This window comes from Lissotriton helveticus, chromosome 7 (assembly GCF_964261635.1).
Source record: "Lissotriton helveticus chromosome 7, aLisHel1.1, whole genome shotgun sequence".
NCBI lineage: Eukaryota > Metazoa > Chordata > Amphibia > Caudata > Salamandridae > Lissotriton > Lissotriton helveticus.
In genome coordinates this window covers 1,556,446,076-1,556,471,137 of record NC_136068.1, presented here as the reverse complement: position 1 = coordinate 1,556,471,137, position 25,062 = coordinate 1,556,446,076, and the positions used below count along the sequence as shown (strand labels likewise).

General features: G+C 45.9%; 1 protein-coding gene across 2 annotated transcripts in view; it reads right to left on the bottom strand.

Moving 5' to 3' along the window:
- KMT5C (lysine methyltransferase 5C) overlaps positions 1–25,062 on the bottom strand; it is a 180,759-nt gene that overhangs the window by 70,227 nt on the left and 85,470 nt on the right. For both annotated transcript variants that reach the window (XM_078655051.1, XM_078655050.1), the window contains exons 4-7: positions 14,860–14,969; positions 8,278–8,441; positions 2,833–2,852; positions 2,554–2,690 (exon numbers count right to left, since the gene is read on the bottom strand). In XM_078655051.1, the coding sequence (XP_078511177.1) occupies positions 2,554–2,690; positions 2,833–2,852; positions 8,278–8,441; positions 14,860–14,969 (431 nt within the window). The remainder of the gene's footprint in view (positions 1–2,553; positions 2,691–2,832; positions 2,853–8,277; positions 8,442–14,859; positions 14,970–25,062) is intronic.

Here is a 25,062-nt window from a genome sequence, read left to right as displayed (position 1 = left end):
CCCCACATGACGTCTTTCTGTATATCTGGCTTAGGCACGGGATCAGATCTCACCCCGAATTTCCCAGATGAGCCACAGGAGTTAGCCCCATTACAACTGATGCGTAAGAGTGCGACGGCTAAACGCCTTGTCTACCCGATATATCGGACAGTACACACACAGAGGGAATTGCCGGCTGCATTATCCTGCACACGATGGGGTGAGGAACTGGGCTTCGCTCTGACAGACGATCAGTGGGAATATTGTTGCCTGCAAACTGAGAGGGTATCGGCCAGCAGCAGGCTTCGTATAATACATTATAAGTTCCTGCACAGGCTATATTATACACCAGCCAAAATGCACAGGTACCATCGGAGAGACTCAGACAGACGTAACAGATGTCAAGCACCGGGGTCAGATTTTCTCCATCTGGCTTGGGAGTGTCCGGGTGTGAACAAATATTGGACACAAGTCTTTGATGCGCTGACACTAATGACAAATACGCGCATGGAGCCCACGCCATTGATGGCTTTGATCAGCTATGGCAAACCATTGCAGGCAGTACACCGCAAATATGTCGCCCTTGCTCTGCTCATGGCTAAGAGGTGTGTGTGGTCTGCCAATGGGGCAGAGGACAGGCACTTACATTCAAGGACTAGATTGCCAATTTGGTGACATGCCAGGAACACCTCACCACATACGCCGAGCTGCTACCTTGTGCCTCTAGACCTAGAGATATCTGGGCTCCCTTGACATGCTACCTACTAGCACACCCACAGGAGACCATGACACCTGGCAGAGAAGTAGCCACCCACTAGCTGATTTGAAGCACGTACTTCAGATGTAGAGGTCTTTCACTATACACAAAAGAGAAGCAAGGGGAGTTCCAAGTATTATACATTTCAGTATGGGCTGTTTTGCCGCTTGTATGGGCAATAGAATTCATTGCAGTGGTGGTAATGTGGAGGGTCTTTATTATGGATTCCTATTTGTAAAAAAAAAAAAAAAGAGACTGATTTATACTGATATTCCACTAATAGAGTGATGTACCTGGATGTAATACATGATCGGGACTAATGTAATGACTAATGTAATGAATGCCAAAGATGCGGACATGCTGTTAATGTACTGAATATTGTTTGTAATGATGCTGCGGATGCTTTTTGTTTGATCGAAAAACAATAAACAGAAAAAACAAAAAAAAGTTACAACAGTTAAATTGCTATTAGATAAAAATTGCTTTGTTCTTCATACACATAGTTCTCAATGTAAATTATGCATTCTGCCCGGCTTCATGACTCTGTCTGGGCAGTGCTATTATGGAAAAGGAGACGTTATTGAGAACCCAATCCAAGTGCTTGTATGGAGATTTCCCAGGTCGACCTTAATGGTGGCAATCTCATGTCATAGTTAAGAGTGCGCACAGTAGTCACGTCTTCCCATTAGCCTAGGTGGAGATTAGGCGTTTGATGGCATTTTTTTCTCAGCTGTATTTAGGAATCTCACTAGTCTGCAGTTTAATTGAGGTGTTGCAGGGTCAAAGTATGGCAAAACTGCTTGTCTCCTTGAGCGAATGTTCCTATGGTTTAAGGGGACTCTTAGCAGCGGTCTCCTTTCCTGTATCACCTCCTTGCAGGAACAAAATAAATGGGTAATGTTACCCTGCCCATTTTTGCACAGACTACAAGATGTTTGAGATGGCTCCCTCTTCCATGGTGGAAGGTGACAGGGGTCCTCCGGTTGGTGGCTGCTCACAAGCAGGCCACAAGGTTGTGGGAGCAAAACTCCTGGTGATAGGCCCTACAGTGACCAAGAGTGCTTCTCACTGGATTTAAAGGAGAGGGTATGTAACATGATATTTTTTGTGTGTGCAACCTGATTGAAGCTGACCACTATCCAGTGAAAAAACGTGTCTATCTCCTGTGAGAGGCCTACTGTATGCTCATTGCATTCGTTCTGTATTGCAGTGAACTAAACTACTGCTTAAAATAAAGAAATATTACAAAAAATCCCCAAAACAGTACAGCCTCTTAAATGTTCTATTTCTCTATTTACACTAATTTTCAAAGCTGAATATTGCATTATGAAATGTGTTTCTGCAGATACTACATGTTTGCAGAGATAATCTACTTTCTATGGATATCAGAGAGAATCTCATGATGGACCTTTTATAAACTAGAGATCCTCTTTTCACATCGATTAATTCTCCACTTGAGACATTATAGCTATGTCTGCTGCAAAGAGAGATCCACAGTATTGCCTTCTTGTATGTTCCTTGCAGCCAGAGAGACTACCATCGTTCTCTTAATTTCCCTCCAACCAGAAACCCTTCATCTTTTAAGTGCCACCATGTTGCTCATACCCTAAACTTTCTCCACACCTCTTCCAATCATTCCCCCTTCCTCTATTCCCTTCTTTAAGAGGACACATTTCCTACTAACTTCTCCTTCATTACAGAGAACCGTGTTAGTTTCTACTACCATGTAAGGTTTTGGTTTATTTCTAAGATGAATCCTTCCTATTCTTTTTTTTTTCTTTCTACGGATGATCCTCCTATCTGGAACTCTTGCTCACCTCTCACAAGTGCGACACTCGCACATTTCGTTATTTTCTCCAAAGAAGCTGTCGCCGTAAAAGCAGGTGATTTCCTCTTCTGGTCGTATGTCCCTGAGAACCTTGACAGATGCAGTGTTTCTTTCTGTTGAAACAAACTTTAGGCAGAGGTGGGAAACAAAACCAACATTAGTAACTTTTATTTGCAAAGTAATTGCTCCTCCACCACCACTTTCTCATGCCTTCCTCTGACCCCATTGCATCTTTTAGCTTGTGCATTAATTGAATAAATATCCTTACCTTACAGTTCGGCCTGCAGTCTTCAAAGTCCAACACACCAAGAAAGCAGGTGAGAAACAAAAAACAAAGACAGGAAAATAATGCATTATAACATATTCTGCAGAAATTTGTAATGTGACAGACCAGCTACATGTCGATCAGCTACACCAGTTGTTCTTAAGCTTCTGACTTGTGCGAACACTTATTGATTGATGATTTGAAGCAAGGGATCCTGGACTAAGTAATTTCTTAAATTTCAACCTCAAAACAATGCACAAAACTTCAGAAACGAGTATGCATCAAATAAGTACACACATTTCGACATATACTTTGTTTTCTTCACAAACAATACAAAAGTCAAAACTGAAGAGTTTAAAAATGTGGTTTAGTTTCTAAAAGACAAAGCCATAAGCTAGACTCCAGCACATCACTGTCTTTTTTTGCTCTTAATGCGACTGTAATGTACGTCCATGCACAACAGACTATAGCAAAGTTTCTCAAACTCAAAAGTCGATTTTTGTTGGGTCCTGAAAGTCCAATTAATCAAAAAAGATGATGCCTTTAAATTCTGTATGATCTCCTCACATTTGGGGAGCTACAAAGACAGAGGACAAATGTCAGGCTATGTCTTATGACAAATTCCTGCTTATGTCTATTAACCTGGCGATTGGGGCTTGCAAACGCCTCTCACTTTGTAGTCAGAGAAAGTAAAGTGGACTATGGGACAATCTTCCTTGGTGTAGGAAGCTGGCTCTTTGCACCATCTATCTAATTTTGATATATCAGATAAAGAGTCCATGGGCTCCCTTATAAGTGGGCAGGGGCTTGCTCTAGCAATCCCAGGGTGTTCTTTTAGGGAGTAGTGTGGTGAAGCAGTCTTAGGCTTTTCAAAGGGGAGTAGTAGACATTCACAAACACACAGAATAGTCAAGAAGTGAGGCATGACAAAAAGGAGATCCACACCAATTTGTAAAAAAATAACATATATTTATACATATTTAGGCACCAGAAGTAATTTGTTCAGATAAGTACTTTTACAAAAGAAATACTTTAGCCTTTTCAGAAAGTCGAATCGTACAATTTTCAGAAGCTGCAATGTTATCCAATGGGAGGAAAAGAAGTGTGGCATTTAGGTACAGTGCAGGGATTTATGGTACCAGTCTCCAGGAGTTAAGGCGAGTAGTGGGCAAGGTCCAAGGCAGCACCAGCAGAACACCACCAGCGCCACTAGGGCGGTCGGGTGCAGGGGTGCAAAACAGCATGGGGAGTCCAATTTTATTCTATGGAGATCGGTCTTCGCGTTAAGAGGCTGCAGGTTCTGAATGGGAGGACAGGCATGTTGAACCAACAGAGGGGCTCAGGCCTCACGGTGCACAGGGGTGTAAGGACACCTTTGGATCTTCATTTTCCACGTCCCAGGGGTAAAAGGTGCAGAGGTGTCTTTAGGCTTCAGGTTTTGCTTACCAGGAGCAATCTCAGCAAAGAGGGCCTGCGTGCAGAGACAGCAGGTGACGTCGGAGACTTCACTGGGGGTGAAACCACGGTGGACTGTGTCTGGGTCCTGGGGAGACCATGATGACACAATTGGCACACTTCAACTTTGGCTTGGGGCGACAGGTGCAGTGCAGTATTCAAGCATAGGGTTTCTTAAGCCACAAGTCCTTTCAGGGGTCTTTGTGTGCCTGCAGGAAGGCAGGGAGGCAGGTCTGCTACTTCTCAGGAGTTCTTGGTTACTGGGTAAAAAGCTGGCAGGTGTCCCGCGCTTTGGGGGACTCAGGAGCTGCAGGACAAGTAGTCTCTTGGCACAATCGTCAAAATCAGCAGACAGGCCGGCACGGATCACGCCATTAGTTGCGGGGGATTCAGTTCTTGCTCTCTGCGACTCTTCATATCAGTCTTCTTCTTTCAGGTCACCAGGATCTGTTTCTCGGGTGCTAGGGACTCCCCTACATAATGAATTTCGGGGTATTGTGGTAGAAGCCAATGGGCTACACCCCTCTATATGACCACTTCCTTTGGGATGTGGGAATCACCCTGTCCCAGAATTCCAAAGTTTGCCATCACAAAGATTATCAATCAATCAATCAATCATCAATCAAGAGTTTATTCAGTGTGGTTAGTCACCTGTAAGGGTCTTAAGGTGCTGAGTGTGGGGACGTAGTGGGGGGGGGGGGGGGGGGGGGGGTGCTGCTGATCTGTCTGGGGGCACAAAGGTTCAGATGAAGAGCCAGGTCTTGAGATCCTTCCTGAACTGGGTTAGCGAAGGGGATTGCCTGAGGTGGAGGGTTCCAGGTCTTGGCGCCAAGATACGAGAAGGATCTTCCTCCGGCTCTGGTATTCTGGATGCGAGGAACAGAGGCCAAGGCCAGTTGGACGGAGCGAAGGGGTCTGGCAGGTACGTGAAATGAGAGGCAGTGCCTCAGATTTGCTAGTCCTGCATCGTGGAGGGCTTTGCAGGCATGTGAGAGGAGCTTGACGATGATTCTTTTGTAGACTGGGAGCCAGTGGAGTTCTTGAAGGAGTACGGTAATGTGGCAGCAGCCCGGGATGTTGAGGACCAGTCAAGCTGCGGCATTTTGAATGTTCTGTAGTTTCCTGAGGAGTTTGCGTGTAACGCCGGCATAGAGTGTGTTGCCGTAATCGAGTCTGCTGGTGAGGAGTGTAGGTGTGACTATCTTTCTGGATTCAGTGGGGATCCATCTGAATGTCTTTCAAAGCAGGCGGAGTTATGGAAGCATAATGAGGATATGGCGTTGATCTGCCGGTTCAATGTGAGCGAGGAGTCCAGTATGATGCTGAGGTAACATGCGTGGTCCATGGGGGTGGGAGTTCCCAATGCAGCAGTTTACCAGCAGTCGTTCCAAGCATGAGTGGTACGTCCTAAGAAGAGTACTTCGGTCTTGTCCAAGTTGAGTTTGAGGCAACTATGTTTCATCCAGGTGACAATGGCCTTCATCCTGCTGTTTATTTCTGGCGGCTGTGGGTTCGTTGGTAATGGAGAGGATCAGCTGGGTGGCGTAGGAGACGATGTTGAGTCTGTGGTTTCGACCATGGCAGCGAGGGGGGCCATGTAGATGTTGAAGGCAGTGGGGCTCAGGGGGTAAGTAGTCTGGCTCATCGTGTTCAGCCGGTAAGGAAGAGTGGATATAGTCCTTCTCGCAGGATTTATGGAGTCTCATGATTAGGGTGTGTGGGAGACAGTATTGAAGGAGGCCTAGTGGTCCAGAGGGATGAAGACTGCAGTTTTGCCTTGATCAAGGAGGGGGCAGATGCCGTTGGTGGCAGCACGACGTGCGGTCTTGGTGTTGTGGTTGTCCTGGAAGCCAGATTGGGAGATGTTCTGGACGTGGTTCAATTCAATGAACTAGCAGAGTTGGGCCTTGATGGCCATCTGGATGACCTTGGTTGGGAGCAGGAGCAGGAAGATGAGTCTGAAGTTCTTGAGGTTCGTCAGGTCAGTGGATGGCTTCTTCAGCAGGGGGTTGATCTCGGTGTGCTTTCAGTCGTCTTTGGATAGTGTCACTTTTACCCAAAATTCCTTGATTGTAGCACATCCCCAAGCACAGTGTATAAACCTGGCTGCTTCCATCTCTCAGGACTTGCATCTCTAGTTGGGTCTTAGTCCCCATTTTTGCTTTGCTAGTGGTGAATAATACACTCTAAGGATGTATCTAAGTTGTATTAAGTGCAGTCTGCTTCTAGGCATGAGTCTGTCCATCTGAGTGCTAGAATATGCAGACATTTAATCAGTGAGGGGAGTCTCCAAGTCAGAGTACCAGCCTGCTCTGGCCAGACTTTCCCATTCCCCCTGGATATCTTGGTAAAACGAGGTGATGGGTTTCCAGGTGGTTTCAACTGTGATCATCCTTTCAAGTGGTTGAACAATAAGGTTCCTAGGGAAATCTGTGTAATTTGTTAATTAGTTGTAGTCTGTGATGTTGAAATGTGTCCAATGGGGTTAGATTAGTGTATGCCTGGAGGTTATCTATAGTTTTGAAGGTATTATTAACTTGACGATCTACCCATATATTAAAGTTAAGCTTTTGCAGCTGAGAGTACTACAGTTATAGGCAAGTCAAAAATAGACAAGCACAACTGTCAACCTGCATCTAAAATGTATGCTCTTCCTGCCAAAACTGGAACACTTTTTAAACTACCAAACAATTACACCAAACCAAATAAATGCACTTCTTTGAATAGAGTTTAACTTGCATCCCAAGTTTGGTGTAATTCTGTACAACCTTTTTTACAGAATTAAGAGGCAAAGAATCAAATGGGATATAATAGGGAACATCAATTTAGGGAGCCCCATCCTCCTCCCGTTCTCTTATCCCCAGCTCTCCGGATCTCACGAAACTTGCCATGAGGACCCCAACTTGGATATCTTTTTTTTTCTTCTTTTTTTTAAGTTTCAGGTAGATTTAAAGAGCTACAAAGTTATTAAGAAAACAAAAAACAGCCAAACTCTGGCCTACCCATTACTAAATGTGCACTACTGACACCTGTGTAATTTAAATATGTACACGCAGAAAACAAGCTATTTTTTGTTGAGCTAATCATGTTAGCCTAACTACATACTTACTGGACTACGTAGTTCAACTGATTTAATGGCATACAATATAGAGGAGTGCTATAGGTTGATATTAGGGATGCTTTATGTTAGGGGTGCACTTGCAACAACACAGAGGGCATATGGTGCTTCTGGTACTGTGTGTGATAGCAGGGTTATAACGTGGAATGAAAATTGCTCTGCAGGTTAAGTTAATAATGGAAAGGGATTTAGACCTGGTTATGGTGAGGTACGTAAAAAAGCAGAGGTCTGGCCAAAGCCTCTTCCAAACTCAAATAGGGAAGATAGCATAAGATATGTTTACCCTCTCTGCCCTTCCACCTGGATGCCCATTTAAAAGGATTTAAGTAGGGGCATAGCACAGAAGGAAGAGCAAACAACAAAAGATGGAAGAAGCAAGGAAAAGTGGCTGGGTAGAATCGAAGAACAGGATCAAGTATGGCCATGTTCAACTTCACCGACTCCATTCAGGATGGTGAAATACCCTGTGACCTCAGGGTTCAACAAAACACATTTATGACATCAAGCATATAAAATGGCACTCCTTTTGGGTAAGGACAAGGGTCTGAGCTTTTGTTAGGAATTAGAAAAATTAATACATTTGGCATTCAGAGAATATTTTTATTCAAAATGTGCATTTAAGCTTTGATTCTGCAACAAAACGCAGAGAGGAGATGATTGTGGACAAAGGCAACACTCTGATCTTCGTAAAAATAGGTTTTCAGCAGAGCGTAGGTCTGGATGTTGTTAGAAACTCATATTTTCATTCAGTTCACCCCATTTTATTCTGCACCTCCCCTAATGGGACCTTGGTCAATAAAACGCAGGGGAGGGTGGAGAGGCTAAGAAAACAAGAGATAAATAAGAAAACAAGAGTCCAACAGTTGGCAACTCACCATGGTTAATGAAGGCAGCCGGGCCCAGCCATAGTTGAGCACATTTTTTGCGTGTGGAGTACATGATGCTGAAGTCATTGTCACCAAATCGCAGTAGGCGCTCGTCTGCCTTGGTCAGCTCAGCAATACAGCCCACCAGCATCTCAATCTTATCGTTCTTCTCCCTACAGAGGATTGGAGAATAATAAAAAAAGACAGAGGGCTAAGGACTAAACTATTAATTTTATGTTTTAACATTTAAAATCTAAAGACAGATCACTTTTAATTGCGTAAACCAAGATCTCGTGTGCAGAGAAAATGTTCCTGAGAGCTCTACACGGTGCAGAAAATTCTGTTGGACATTTTCAAGCACATGTGAGCACCACGCAATTTCCATGATGGATAATCTCTTTAGTTGTTTTTACACATTTAAAAATTGCAAACCCTTCCGGATAAAAATTATTTTTTTGTTGAAAACCTATGAACGAGAGCAAAGGGCCAGATATACAAATATCCAGTCACAAAATACTGGTTCCACACTTCAACCAGCAAAATGTTTTAAGAACTGAACTATGTAGTAATATGTAGGTTAAAAAAAAAAAAAAAAAATCAGATTAGTGGGGAGGTTGGAATACAACTTACCTAATGGATAATAATATGGTAGGTGGAAAATTGGAACTAACTAAAATTGGAGGAAATCACAGGAATGGTGGCCTGCTGGGGTCAGCAGCCTGCTATGTCAGTGATTGCTTTTTTAAGAAAGCAAACTTTTATATGTAGCCCATTTTCCTGAAAGAAAATAGGACTGTGTTTAAAAAGGAAAAATATACTTTTTGGGAGTAGGTGTTGGCAGTGGCGCCATCGGATGGATATAGATATATATAGATATAGATATATATATAATATATATAAAATATACATTGTTGTGGGACAATGATGTCATATACAAATTAATGGATATACTACCAATGTATTAAATGTGTTGTCTAGGAGAGGTTTTGTTCTTGTTCAATCCTGTCTCCATCACCACCAGGGATTCTCTTTCAAAACCATGGTTCTCCAGTGAGCTCAAAGTTCAGAAACAATATTGTAAACTACAGGAGCGTTGCTGGAGACAGGTGTATTGCCCAAGTTGGCAGTCAGGAAAGCTCGGAATACATATTATGGTTCTATATCGCACGCCAAGAGCCTCTCCTATACCGAGCGCATCGCTCTCTCCAGACACAATGAAAGAGGCAGTAGTGAATCCCATACGTAAAAATTCCACCTCCCCTTGGACGGAACTCTCCAATCTTCGTCCTATCTCTCTTCTGCCCCTCCTAAGCAAACTGGCTGAGAAACATGTTAACACCCAGGTTTCCAGTTTCATAGAGGCAACAGGGGGCCTGGACCATTCACAATCTGGGTTCAGGCCCAACTACAGCACCGAATCAGCACTCCTCTCCGTGACCGATAACATCAAGATGTCACAGGATAGAGGAGGCTCGATGATTTTGGTGCTGTTAGACCTGTCGGCCGCTTTTGATACTGTGTCTCACAAAATTCTTCTGAGCCGCTTACAGGGAGTGGGCATTGGAGGACAGGCCCTATCTTGGTTGGAGAGTTTCCTCCTCGGGCGCTCACAATCTGTCAGCCTGGGCCCCTATCGTTCTATGTCAAGGGTGCTGACGAAGGGGGTGCCACAGGGCTCATGCCTAAGCCCCACATTGTTTAATGTGTATGTGGCCCCCCTTGCTGAAATTGTGAGGAAGTATGGATTCACACCGGTGTCCTACGCCGATGATACCCAACTTCTCTACCCTTTCCATTCCCTTAACTCTAATGTTAGGAAAAATTTTGCTGAAGGCATGAGGGCTGTTTCAAATTGGATGGCTTCCAACTGCCTCCAATGCAATGTCGGGAAGACAGAGGTCATGCTTTTTGGAAAAGCCACCCTACTATGGTCTCCCGACTGGTGGCCCCTAGATTTAGGACCAGTGCCTTCCCCAAAATCAATTGTAAAAAATCTGGGTGTGAAGTTAGACCAAAATCTAACTTTAAGGGAACACGCAAATGTGACTGCTGGAGCATGTTTCCGCACTATTGGTCTGTTGAGAGGAGTTTTTCCTTTTCTGCCGAATACTCAGAGAAAGACCCTGGTACAAGCCCTGGTGATTAGTCGATTAGACTACCGCAACGGGCTCTTGATATTAGCCAACGAAGACGCCATAAATCGGCTGCAGGTAGTCCAGAATACAGCGGCACGACTGATTCTGAATGCTCCCACAAGAACCCCCTCGAGGCCCCTACTGAGAGAACTTCACTGGCTCCCAATACGGCAACGTGTTAAATTTAAAATCTGTTGCACGGTGCACAAATGCCTGTTTGGAAATGGTCCCAACTATCTGACCCAAAAGCTACAACTCTACAAGCCAGATCGATCTCTGCGCTCTAGCAACCAATTGCTATTAAAACCCCCATTCATTAAAAAGACCAGACAAGGCGGGCGTGCGCTCTCCCTGGTGGGACTGACCCTGTGGAACAACTTGCCTTTCAATCTCAGACAAATCACCAACCACCTATCCTTTAGGAAAATGCTTAAAACCAACCTGTTCCTGGAAGAATAACAGACCCTAGTTTAGATACTGTTTCCCTAGTTTCTGCTGTAAAGCCCATCCTCCACCATCATGGTGAGCAAAGCGCGGAGATACCCCATTTGGGGTTGATTCCTGCGCTATATAAGAAACTAAATAATTAAATAAATAAATGCCAGGGAAAACTTTTCCATTGTGTGGAGCTTCCTAGCCCCTAGCTCAGAGACCATCACGCTTCCTACCTCGGCTGCCTGGTGCGAGAAACTTTTTTGTTTCTTTATTGGCAAGACCCAGAATCTCCAGGTGAATTTTAATACTGGCACAAACCACATGGTAGGGAACCTGTTACTAAAAGGGCCGACATCTACCTCTCTTGCATCACCTTCTCTGGTGGCCTTTTCACTTATTGCTCCGCCTGACTCCCTGATGGTTCTCAAGTCCTTGAAATCAGTTCCCCGTCCAACCCCTGCCTGGCCAGGCTGTTTGCTTCAGTGCAGACACAGGGAACCGAGAGGTTAAAAGTCTTATCAATCTGTCTCTACAGGCTGCTATAGTTCCTCTAGCTTGGAAACAGGCCAAACTTCTGCCTCTTCTGAACATATTGTATTCTTTTTTTAACTGTGCCAGCTTATCTGCCCTTTCCTGATCATATTTTACCCTTAATCTACGCGCTTCTCTCCTTAGCTCCTTCTTTTTTAGGCAATCCTCAGTAAACCACTTTTCATGACTCTTTGTTACCTTTTGGTGACTCTTTATGTTTTTTCTATCTTTTCTAAGTTCTACTCGGAGGTTTTGAACCACTTGTTCTAATTTGTCCACATACCAATCAAGTCCCTGTCCTCTCTCTTTTCCCAGATCGAGGTTCTTTCTAGCCTGCCTATATATTCATCGGTTAGCCTCGTTGTAATACAGCTTGGGTATCCCATCTCTTGATCAATAACTTTATCACAGGGCTTCAGGTGGATCCCCAAGAGCTCTAACTCCAGGGGGTTGTGATCGCTTCCTTTTCTTTGATAAGTTCTAAAATCCTTAGCTAAGGCAAAATTCCAAGGAGACATAAAGACATAGTCTATTGGACAATTTTGTGTGCCTGGTTTAAATGTTTTCATCGCTGGGCAGTCGAGGGGTGACCTTCCATTTAAACAAAAGAGGCTTTTTGTCCCCAAATAAGTTCCCAGGTTTATATCCCGAGTTGTAGTTTCACAATTGGGGAAGGTTGCTTGGTTTATATTAAATGCCTCCAATATGTCTGAAAACCAACCATCAGATTTCTTTGGGTTTAGGTTATGATTAAAATGCCCCATCAATAATATTATATCCGAGCCATACTTTTCCCCAATTAAATCCATGTCTTCTTTAAAATTGCTCATTTCAGCAACATAGTCCTCCTGGGTTCCCCATTGCATATATACATGTAAAAGCATTAGTGGTGCATACTTTTTGTGGGTGGCTGCTAAAAATATCCTACAAGCGAGCATCTACTTACATTTTACACTGAGTTGGGTTGCGTTCTTTACTATTCTTGTTGAAATTAAAGTTATAATTCCTCCCGCCAGGCGACCAAATCTTTGTTTTTTTGCTGGATGGTGGAATTGAGGGAAGCCGTCGAATATTGGGGTCTTGCCGCATAGCCAAGTTTCCTGGATGCAAATGATCCCGGAGCTTATTGCTAGCTTCTTTAGGTTTTCCCGTTTGTTTGCTCTCCCAGACCATTTACATTCCAGAAAACAATCTTTAGGCCGCACGGCGACCCCATTACCTATTCAACATCTTCTAAGTAACCCTTTACTCCATACTCCTCGCTATACCTATTGGAAGGGCCTACATGGCTAAAAACGTGGCTCCAATTTCCCCACCATTTTTCTATGTCTGAGTGGTTAACATCTATTTTGAGGTTTCCCATACTTACAGGATCTTTCTCAATTATCCTCACCAGTCTCTTACCTAGGCCGGCGTGGCACCTTAGGAAATCCTTTCCTTGTGGCTTTGTTCCTTCAACCTATATTTCTACAGATTCTTCGGGTATTAGCATTATCCCTTCTTTTAATATCTCTCTCTTCGGTTTCTGAATTGCAAACTTTACCATGTCCGAATAAACCAATACCCTAGTGACCTCCTTTCCTTCCTCATTCTGCATAAATCCTACTTGCCGCAGATCTTTTGTCCCTATGCCCTTCAAATTTGGGCATTGGGCAAATGAGTGTAAAAGTTGTGCCCTATTTAGCGCCCCCCTCTTCCTCTGTTTCCTACCACCTTCACCTGTTTGAATTGGTACAAGGTATAGCCACTTGCTCTGTACACCCTCTTAATCCAGTTGGTACCATATATGACTGTCTGGGATGCCTTCTGGTTCCTATCTCTGATCTTACTTCATTACAGACAATGTTGTTGGGGTTCTTGGTCGGGGAATGTGGTGGATACAGTGCTTGCTTCTCCTGGCCCACTGGCTTGTTTTGGGGTGGCACCTTTTTCACCTGCTTCTTTATTGCCATCCTCGTTCCTATTTCTCTTTGAGTATTACTTGGCTGGATTTCCTGCTCAGAATTTCTCAAGCCTACCTCTCTAACCCCACTTCTTTTCCCTAGTTTAACAGAACCCTTTTTCTCTAACTTCCTTCCGGTTAGTCTCATTCGGTTATATAGCCCATTTCTAGAGTTCTCTCCCCTTCTTATTCTTATCTATACTGGAGAGTACTTGGTTGTGCATTTCCTTTCAAGTATTATAGAGTATTGGATTACATTACTTTACATTCCAGGTGCATAAAACACTTCATTATGTTGCAGTAAAATAGTGGTGTATTACAGTGGATTATAGCAGGAAACAGTATGCCGCAGCTGATTACCATGCAGCCGGTTACTCCATCCTACAGGACACACTTACACAAACTTACTGAGGTCTTCTGGTCAGTCAATCATGGATCTCTTTAGAACGTTACTTTAATTGGGGACTCACTTGATACTTATATCAAAAACTAGCAAGCCAAAGCATCAAAACCCTGGCACTGTTTCCCGCAACAGGCAGCTCAGAAATTCTCTTGTTTGGTGTGAAGATGTCTAGATCAGTGGGTTCATTTATTTATGCGGTTGCAGATTCAGTCAGAACATGACAAAAAGCTCCTGCCAGCATGCCCCCACTGGGATGGGGTGCTAAGGGTTAAGTTGGTTGTGGGTTGATCTCTTTGCTGTTAGAACCTTGGATTGCACAAGAGTCCTGAATGATGGAGGTCACTGCCTCGGAGCTGTAACTGCGACTCAGCAGTGCAGTAGCCATAAACAGGGAACAGAAAACACAGACTGTGTTAGCTGAAGTATGTTTAACTTAGACGGAGCAGCATGCTAGGGATATCCGTCAACTTCACTCTTAAGAGTAGAAGTAAAACTGCAGGAAAGAGCTACTGTTTGGTGGAGTAGAGGCAATAGGCCATCTTGCTTGGGGTCTAGCTAAGCCCTGAGCAATAGTGGTCTATCAAATGGATTCTTCTGACCATGGAAATGTAGGATTCTTCTGGGTCCATGAATATGAGGCATATCTATGTCTATAGCCTAAAAGGACCTACAGCCATTGTGTTTTGTGTAATACACCTTATCAAAGGCCTCTTGATAAGGTTTGGAACATGCACGTGAGACCGTGTTCGTATTCTAAATAAGAGAATAGACGTTTTTACCAGCAAATTACTTTATGGGGAAAAAAAACATATCCGAGGATGGATATGCAAAGGGATGAGGAAAACAGGCAGAGGAGAGAACTGCAGTCTGTAAAGTTTAGAAAAGATTTTAATTATTAACTAGGTGAGTAAAGGTTTATATTTAAGGTGCAACAATGTCGATGACTTTGCCTATGGAATAAATGATGTCCGCCTATGCAACGCCAACCTTCTATTATGCTGTTTTGCTCTCCAACATACTCTTTTACGAAGCGAATAATTGATAATACATTGTGACAACATTAATTCAATAAAATATTATGTATGTAATGAGATAGCCACTACTATCTTACCCCTAGTGGCCTATAGAAAAATATAGGAATTTACCATGTCTTCATTGAGACCACTTTGGCACCGTTCGTTTCCAATGAGTAGCGACTGCAAGGAAGTATCCGAAATCCACTCTCAGGAAGAAATACCCGCAGATATTTAAAAATCTGTGAAAGAGATAATTACTAGTTACTGTTCACCAGACTTGAAGAAACATGAAAAATATGGCGGCTTACAAAACTGCAAACAGATTCCTTTAAAAACCAAGCTAGACAGATGATGTCTATGCACCAAGTATCAATGTTTAAGCCCAAAATATTTTGACTAGATGCCAATCACTTTCTATTATCCAGCGAATAACAGTGACATCACTCTAGAAAAAAAGGTGGTCAACAGGAAGAGAGTTTAACGTGGGATTGTAGGAAAATGGGGCAGTAGTTGTATGGCCTGCACAAGTAATGGGTCTGCATTTGTCCACCACTGGGAACAAAAGAACCCCCTATAGTGCTTGATTCTCAAAGGATAGCTTTGCAGAGCAGTCCTAGGTTTACAAGAGAGGTGGTAGGCATAGGTAACAAAGGGGTATCCCATGAGCTGAAGCATGCATTATGCCACCCATGGGAGACCATGCAAAATGGATCTACAGGTCTGCCATTGCAGCCTGTGTAAGTTGGTGTTTGCACTACTTACTTAAGATACAGGTTTACTATATCGAAGGGTCACTGCACTTAAACCTATAAGTCACCCCTATAGCATGCCTTTGTAATCCTGAAGGCAGGGTGCTTGGTTCTAAGTGAGAGGGTGCCCCTGCATGAGCAGGACGCCCCTGCAGCCTACGGAGTCCATTCTCCCGGGTTGTCAGTGAAGCAGCCATATACTATATAGAGGGGCACGGCATAATTACACAATGGCCATCTCGAAAACGGCTGCAACAAATCCTATCATGTTTGGTACCTCCCACGTATGATTCCAAGCACTGGAAGAGCCCTTCGTTAGGCTCTCAGTTTTCCCGGTACCAGTCTTCTAGACCCAGACAGCACAAAATGGTTGCTGTCGACCAGAGACACATTTCTGCCCACCTGCTGCTGAGCCAAGCTCGAGCAAAGGAAGGTGGAACGATAGGCATCCTGTCACAGGGAGGTGTGACCACCTCCCAGGCAGGATTTCGTGTACTGAGACGGGTGGGTGCGCTTGCCAGTGTCAGAAAGTCTGCATGAGGGGCACACTTTATGTCACAGTGCATAGTGCAGCTCAAACAAGTTCTGGGAGCTGTTGGCTCCTGCTCTGGTGCGAAACGTGACAAAGGACAAGGGAGTAACCTGCCCCGTGTTCAGCCCTCCTCTGGGAGTGTCTCCTGAATCTTCACAACCCTTTTCCTAGGGTACATAAGGGCTTAACTGGGTGTAGGTCCCTAGATTTGTCGTGGGATAATATTCTGATCAGACACCATTGTACTTCTACTGTCTGGGCACTCTGGACTTCGCTGGACTTCGTTTGGGCCTGTCTTAGTCTCCCTTCCAGTCTGCTGCATCGTCTGTGCATCATACAGGAAGATTCCAATGTCTATATCTCATCACTGGCAGACATTGGAAGGAAGTGGGGCATTGGCATATGCTCTTATGCTGATGATACACAGCTGATGGTGGCAATGGATGAAGGGCCTGAGACAAGACTGTCTCTCCGAGATGGCCCAATGGATGCACAACCACTGCCTAAAATTAAACGCCGGCAAATCGGAGATTCTCCTGTTCGGGGGAGCCAAACTTATATGGGACGCCACATGGTGACCACCCACACTAGGACTGGCCCCCGCTCCAAAACAACACGCGAGAAACTTGGGGATCATCATGGACAATGCCCTGTCCATGAAGGACCACGTCCGATCACTCTGGGGCAAGGGTTTTGCCATACTCAAACTTCTCTCAAAGATATTCCCCTGGATTGCAGACGCTCAGTCACCCAAGCCCTACTGGTTAGCCGCCTGGACTATGGCAACGCATTATTTGAAGGGATGAACGAACAACTCTTCTCCCGCCTTCAGGTCTTGCAAAACCAGGCGGCCAAACTGGTCTGTAATAAAGGCAAGCGAGACTCGGCATCGGAATGCCTAAAGAAACTTCATTGGCTACCGATGCGCCAGAGAGCTGCCTTTAAACTACTAAGCCACACGCACAGAGCTCTTCACAAAACTGGCCCCACAATTCTCCAAGGGAGGATCGACTTCTACGTTCCCAACAGAAATCTACGTTCAAGTCAATCAGCTCTGGCCAAACCTAAGCGTATTTACAAAGTCAGAACAGGTGGCCGCGCCTTTTCCTACCTGGCAGCCAGAAGATGGAATGACCTACCTTCCGACCTTAGACACACCACAAACTATCTTCAGTTTCGACAAAAACTGAAAACCCACCTTTTCCCTAAAACTTAACCCTTCCCTAAAACACAACCCCCTAGCAATGCCTCAGTAGTCTCTCTTGGTTCATAGCGCCGTGATATCCCTTGGGATGAGTGTCGCGCTTTATAAATACCGAAAATAAATAAATAAATAAATGAGGCATCAAAGACACCTGAAGTAATCTCCCTTGGAGTGAAGGAGTCACTCCCCTGCATTTACAGGCACCGCAACAAAGTCGACCGGTCTGCAGATCCTGAGCTCCTGCAGACTATGTGGGCCCTGCAGCACAGGTGGTGGTTTTCCATGGCTCCCGAGGCCTGCCCTGCCCTCTCACCCAGTTTGAGGTCAGTATCCCATGTGGGGGTTGCAATAACTAAACCCCTTTGCTCTGTATCCAACTTGCAGTGGCAAAGGCTTGATGGCTTCTTTGCAGAAAGATCTTTGGGCCCCAAGTAGCCCCGAGCACCTCCAGTGACCAGAATCTTCTTGTGCATCGTGGCCTGCATCTTATGGTGAACTGCTTGAGATGCTCATGCGACTCCAGTGCCTCCCGCCTGTGGGTCCACTGAGGGTCACACGTGTTTCTCTTGGGCTCCCCCGATTGCTCGGGCCTGCCCTGACTCCCCAGCCTTTGGGGAGTCCCCTGGACCTTCCGGGTCCCAACGTTATTCCTTCTTTGATTCCTGCGTGGCTTGCCTCTGCCAAGGCTTGTTGGTGCTTCCCCCGGACACCGACCCCTCAGCACTCGAGAACCTTCATGGGACAGCTCATAACCTTGTCCTGGTCTTCCTCAGCGTCGCCTGGTCCTCACAGATCAACAGGTCAACGTCATAGTCCTCTTCCCTGAAGCACCGGACATCGGAGGGCATTCATCTACCAAGTCTCCTGGTCACTCCTGAGTGGCATAGTCTCTGTCCCCTCTGCTTTCAGGTACTCCTCTCTAGGAATCCACTTTTGGATTCCCACTGACACTTTCTCCTCTTCCAGCAGCGACCCTTTCCTGAAGTTCTCCATTGGGTTCAACTATGGTTTCCGACACCACTTCACACGTATGCACCTGGCTTCCCTGGTGTAGGTAATGTGGGGTATCCATGGGTGGGGTGGCTCTCCAACCTTGTCTTCCACAAGGTTTCATAAGGGTCCACTGGGAAGGGTCATTAATCTTTAGAAATCCAATGGTGACTTGCACATAGAGTTGTGCGGAGCATGCAGTCGTGTTTCCACACTTCACACACTCTCCGTGGTGTCCCTATCTACTCACCTCAGGTAGTTCCTTGGGTTCCCAGCACTTCTACGTCCTCTCGACATTTTCCTGACTCGAGTCGTGGCTCTTATACCACTTTCTTAGTATATGATTTTCCCTCCCCACCCCCGGGCCTTTGTGTATTTCGTGCTACTTACTGTGTTTCTTTGATAAAGTATTGTGTGCATTGTGTTCATCTCCATATTGGGGAGATTTGAACAAACTACAGAGTATTATATAATTATACATATTTTTTATAAATACTTGGTGTGTTTCTTTTTCACTTAATCTATACTTTAAGATTGCATTGTGGTAAAACAAGCAGCTTCACACTCCTTCTGGACTAGGGCTGAAGACTGCTCTCCACAGCTACCACTTAGAAAGCTCTCTAAGACCTCTTAAATCAGCATATGGGTTGTCTGGACTGGTACAAGGTGCCCACTTACATCAGTGATCATCATATACCAGGCCAGCTTCTCACACCTTTGTTTTTTTTTGTTTTGTACGTTGGTGAGGCTTCGCACTGCGGTTTGACTTTTTCGAGGGAGCCTGTGCAAATGCTGGAGGGCAGCTCGAAGAGCCCACCCCCAGCTCCTCTCACCAGCTCCCCATATGACCAGCACCTTTGTGTGCTGCTACAGGACCAGTCCCTTCACTTTGTGTCTGCCCTCTCCCGCAGCCAGACGCGTGGAGTGTTGTGGCCTCCATTGACGCATGGGTGAGTGCGCCGACACTCTGCACTCCTTACTTCTGCCACTGGGGCCCAGTGATGAGGTCATGGGCCACCTCTCGGCTTTGCGGGTGCACCACGGCGCTCCCTGCCTCAGACTTCTCCGCCGGGCCCAGGGTCCTGGGTCCATCCGCATCTTCGTGGGGAGCGAGATGGCGGTCCCTAGCTTCTCTTTTTTACTGTTGGGCCCAGGATTCGGATCCTGGATCCCGTACCACTCATGCGGGGAAAACAAAACGGCGTTTCATTGCAGAATCTCTTTTCAGGGGCAGACTCCGGGCCCTGGCCCACCCCGGAGGCAGGAATCTGGTTCGGCAGTAGAAAGCCACATGCTTTACCACTGTAAAACCCAAAACTTCTCAAGGGCATATATCGGGTTCCCGGTAGGCTGTTTTTGACAATTCTGGTCTCCTTTAGTTCCTGGTGACAAGCCCATGTCAACTGGAGCACTTTCTTCATGCCTCCTGGTCTTCAAGGGTGACAAGCTTTGCATTGAGCTGGTTTCACTTGCTTCCAGTGCCAGCCTTTCACGGTTTTCTCTGGGACAGCTTGCCTGGTCCTTGGGAGTACCCCACTGGACCTGGGGTCAACCAGAGTCACAGTCGCGGGGCCTGATGGCATTAAAGGGGTGCCTCTAATTGTCCATAGTAGCTGTCGCCAAATCCAGTAGAACAGTACAAACAAGCGAGCGCTCTCCACTGTGCAGGACCTTTTAAGTGGGGGTGAAAGTGTCCAGCAGGGCCATGCCTCTGGCCTATTATGATGTGCCACATCATCTCTCCAACCATGTTCCAACCTCCCTGCAGTCTTCTGGGATAGCTGAAAAGGGTGTCACCCAGGGACACATGTGCTCTGGGAATCTCAGCTTCACCCCTTTGTTGACATCACTGCCAGGTCCTCCCACTAGCAAATCTTCAAAGGAGCCTCTGTCTCGCTGGGCTCCAGAGGTCTGGACTCCTTCCTTTGTGGAGTGTCCTGGGGCAGGCACTCTTCCTTGCATATGATGACAGCTGGCTGACTGATGGAGTGGTTCAGCCAATCCCACTCTCCATTAGGGCTGGCTAAAGCACTGCTAATTGCTTTCTTTGATGGGTGAGGCATTTGTTCCTAAAGCTGAAAAGAAAAGTAAATAACCCAGCCCACCAGATGACAAAAGGCCTGGGCGGTGATTGTGAGGAGTCAGAGAAATATGACATTCCTAAATGACCCGTTAATTGTACAGATATACTTATGAACTTTACAGAATTGTTCTTTTTATACAGGTTACAGTTTACATCTGTGTGACTAAAGTTTCTACCCCAAAGAGAACTGGAGCTGCGCCCTAAGGCAGCCTTTCCCATAAGAGTATTATGAAGTGTCCCTACAATCAAACCGTAAAGCACATGCATACACCTACATTATATGGTTTATCCCAGGTCACTATCCAATTCTGCATAGTTCCTTCTGTGCCAGGCTACCTGTGCACAGTTTCTGGGTGGCACATGACAGGTGTATCCCTCGTGCGTGTGTGCACATGTTGACGTGTAGCCAGCCAAATACCCCTTACCCTGGCTGCATCGCAGCAGCCTTATCTTAAAAGCCGGACACTGGTGGTAAACACGCACAGTCCATTTTATCATGAGTATATAGTAGATCAGTCACAGGTTATGAGGCTTCCCCACAGTAAAAGGTAAACAAGCATTTGCAATGCAATAGGTCTCGCACTAGTAAATTTTGAGCTATTGGTATTGCAAATGACACATTTTTTATGTCTGTGTTGGTTTTGAAAATAGCTAAATTAACAGCTTTGTCATTTACAATGCCAATAGTTATAACTTTTGCAAATGTGACACCAATAGCATTTGTAATGCAATATGTGTTGTATTTACGTGACTTAGATGTATTGCTGTTACAAATAACAATGGCTTTTAATTTTTTTAAATAATTAATACATAAATAAAAGTTATTGTAATTTATAATAGCAATAGCTTAAACTTTTGTAATAAATTTTGTGAAGATTGTGTTAAGTGTATTTTATTGTGACGAAAATCCAGGAACAGAAGTGAAATATTAACATCTGTTTGTGACATTTGTAATAAAGTTTGAAACATTGAGAGAACATAGTTGAACCAGTTGTTGTTGAATGGTTGCACAGATTGATGCTGTGGTGCCCCCGAGGGATGCTGTAGTGGTGCTGAGTGATGCTGTGGTGATGCGATAGAGTGAGTGCGATAGATAGACAGATAGAGTGAGGGCAATAGATAGACAGATAGATAGAGGGTGATAGATAGAGTGAGGGTGATAGATAGAGTGAGGGCGATAGATAGACTGAGGGCGATAGATAGAAAGACTGAGGGCGATAGATAGAAAGACTGAGGGCGATAGATAGAAAGACTGAGGGCGATAGATAGAGAGATAGAGTGAGTGCAATAGATAGATAGATTGTTGTGTGTGTGGTTGTGTGTAGTTGTGTGAGGGGTTGTGTGTGTGGTTGTGTGTTGTGTTTGGAGTTGTGTGTGTGGTTGTGGGGTTGAATGTTGCTGAGTGTGGTTGTGTGTGTGTGTGTGGGGGGGGTTGTGTGTGGGGGGGTTGTATGTGGGGGGGTTGTATGTGGGGGGGTTGTATGTGGGGGTTGTGTGTGGGGGGTTGTGTGTGGGGGGTTGTGTGTGGGGGGTTGTGTGTGGGGGGTTGTGTGTGTGTGTGAGGGATTGTGTGTGTGTGTGGGGTTGTGTGTGTGGGGTTGTGTGTGTGGGGCTGTGTGTGTATGTGGGGCTGTGTGTGTATGTGGGGTTGTGTGTGTATGTGGGGTTGTGTGTGTATGTGGAGTTGTGTGTGTATGTGGGGTTGTGTGTGTGGAGGTGCGTGTGGGGTTGCTTGTGTGGGGTTGTGTGTGTGGGTGTTATGTTATGTTAGGTGGAATTTATAAAGCGCGCTGACACCATGGGTTTCCTGGCGCTGAAGGACGGAGATGCGGCTGGGGACGGAAGGAGCAGAGGATTTAGCAAGGTGGGGGAAACAGGAAGGTTTTAAGTAGTTTCCTGAAGTGAAAGAGGGAACTGCTGGATTTGGTGGTTAAGGGGAGGGCGTTCCAAAATTTAGGAGCCAGGAGGGCAAAGCGACGACCACCGAATTTGTTGCTTTTAGATTTGGGAACAGCAAGCAGATGGAGGTGAGCTGAGCGGAGGTTGCGAGTGGGGCGGTATTGGTGAATGAGGGAGGTCAGGAAAGCGGGGCTGGTACAATGAAGGGTTTTGAACGTAAGGCATCCTAGCTTGAAGGCCACCCTTTGTTCAATGGGCAACCAATGCAGCTTATGCAGTAGGGGTTTAGCCGACTGCCATTTAGGAGTTTTATGGATGAGACGGGCTGCTTGGTTCTGCACAACCTGAAGACGGTGTAAAAGTGATTTTGTAAGTCCGTAATACAGGGAATTGGAAAAGTCCAGGCGGGATAGTACCAGGGCGATGATTACCTGAATCAGGGCAGTTGGTGTGAGTAAGTGACTGATTTTGCGGATTTTCCGGAGCTGAAACGTGCAGGCTGAGATGTCGGAGCCGACTTGGGGTTTGAGGGAGAGTTCGGCATCAATGTTCACACCGAGACTCTTTACAGATTTTGCAGGGGTTGGGAGAGGGCCTAATTTGTTAGGCCAGAACTGCGGGCCCCAGTGGGAAAGACTAGATCCGGGAAGGAGGAGCTCGGTTTTTCCCGGATTTAGTTTTAGTTGGTTGCAGTTTATCCACTCCTGAATGTGTGTCATGGCAGAATGAAAGTTGGCCACAGCATTCGGGGAGTGGAGAGGGAAGATGATCTGCAGATCGTCAGCGTAGTTGTACACTGTGATGTCCCATTTTTGGAGTGAGTGGATCAGGGGTCGAAGATAGAGGTTAAACAGTAGGGGTGACAGGGAGGAGCCCTGAGGTACTCCACAGGTGGTAGGGGTTTTGGAAGCTGTGTAAGGACCCAGGCGGACGGCTTGCGTTCTGCCGGTCAAGAAGGATTGAATCCATTTGAGGGCAGAGCCCTGGATGTCGGCCTGCTCGACACGATGAAGAAGGATGTTGTGATCAACCGTGTCGAAAGCGGCCGACAAATCCAGGAGTACGAGGGCCTGGGGGTTCCAGTATCAGCGTTCCTCCTGAGCGTATCAAAGACTGCCAGGATGACGGCCTCGGTGGAATGGGCTGGCCTGAAACCGGCCTGGTTGGGTTCCAGGTGGGAGGAGGTCTCGATAAAGTTGGAAAGGCACCGGGTGACATGTGCCTCCATTAATTTAGAAAAATAAGGTAGGAGAGAGATGGGGCGGTAGTTTGTAAGTTCCGCTGGGTCAGCGCCAGGTTTCTTCAGGAGGGGCACTAGAATGGCCTCCTTGAAGGGGTTGGGGACAATGCCCGTGCTGAGGGAGCCATTCAGCAGAGGTAGGATGCAGTCGGGCAGATTAAGGCAAATGGACCGTAGGACCGATGGGGGACAGCAGTCATTTGGGGAGCCTTATTTTACCCGGTCCGCGAGTGCGACTAGTGAATTGGGTTCAAGGGTGGGGAAGTGGGAGAGAATCGGTGAGTTAGGCAGAGGAGTGTCTAGGGAAGGTGTCTAGGGAAGGTGTCTGGGGAAGATGGGGGATGGAGATTGATTTTCTCGACAAAGAAGAGGTTGAGAGCATCGCAAGTCTCTTGAGTGGGGGTCTGACCTGGAAGGGTTCAATCGTCTGAGGTGAGTTCGTTCAAGATTTTGAAGACCTCTTTAGATTTGTTGTCCGCGGACGAGATTCTTTTAGAGAAGTGTTCTGCTTTATTTATTTATTTTATTTATGGCATTTATTAAGCGCAGCGAATACCCATAGGCGTCTCGGCGCTGGATTAATCCCTAGGTCCTCCCGCTTACTCATCAGGTGCTAACTGGTTATTGGTCGAAAAGCCACGTCTTCAGGCCCCTGCGGAATTGTAGCAGGGAGGGGCACAACCTAATGTGCTGAGGTAAAGAATTCCATAGCTTGGATGCAGCCACTGAAAAGCGACGATCCCCCCAAGAAACTGTTTTTGATCGTGGAGTGACTAATAGATTTAGATTAGCCGATCGAAGCTGTCTGGCTGGTTTATAAGGTGTAAGCTGGTCCTTAAAATACTGAGGTCCAGGGTTGTTCAATGTTTTATATACAATGCACAAAGATTTGAATTTAATTCGGTTGCAGATGGTCAGCCAATGGTATTTCCTGATGGTGTTTGCTATGGAAGAGAACTTGGGAGTCCCCGAGAGCAGCCGAGCAGCTGCATTCTGAATAGTTTGGAGCTTGGCGGTAACCCTTACCTGAGCATTTAGAAACAATCCATTGCAATAATCTAGGGACGATAGTACTAGGGTAGTGATCAGGGTTTTGGCGGCAGATTCCGGCAAAAATGGGAGAATTTTTCTGATCAGTCTTAGCTTGTGGTGGGCAGTAGCCGCTACCTTATTTGCATGTGCTAAAAAATTGAGGTCACCATCGAAAATTATGCCCAAATTCCCGACCTTGGAGGCAGGCCTGGGGGGGTCACCCAGAGCTGCAGGCCACCAGGTTACTGACCAGTCAGGAAAAAGGGGTCCAAAGATGAGCACCTCCGTTTTTCCGGAGTTCAGCTTAAGGCAGTTCGCTGCCATCCATTCTCCAATTGCTAACATTCCACGTTGGAAGCGCTCTGCCACCTCAGGACCGTTGTCTTTGATGGCTAGAACGAATTGTGTGTCGTCAGCGTATGAGGTTATGCTCATCCCAAATGCTTTGATGACATTAGCAAGGTCCGACACATATATGTTAAATAGTGTCGGACTTAGGGATGAGCCTTGTGGAACCCCACACAGGAGCGACATCTCAACTGAATGGTATGGGCCCAAGGTGACTGCCTGGGATCTATCAGCCAAAAAAGATGCAATAAGATC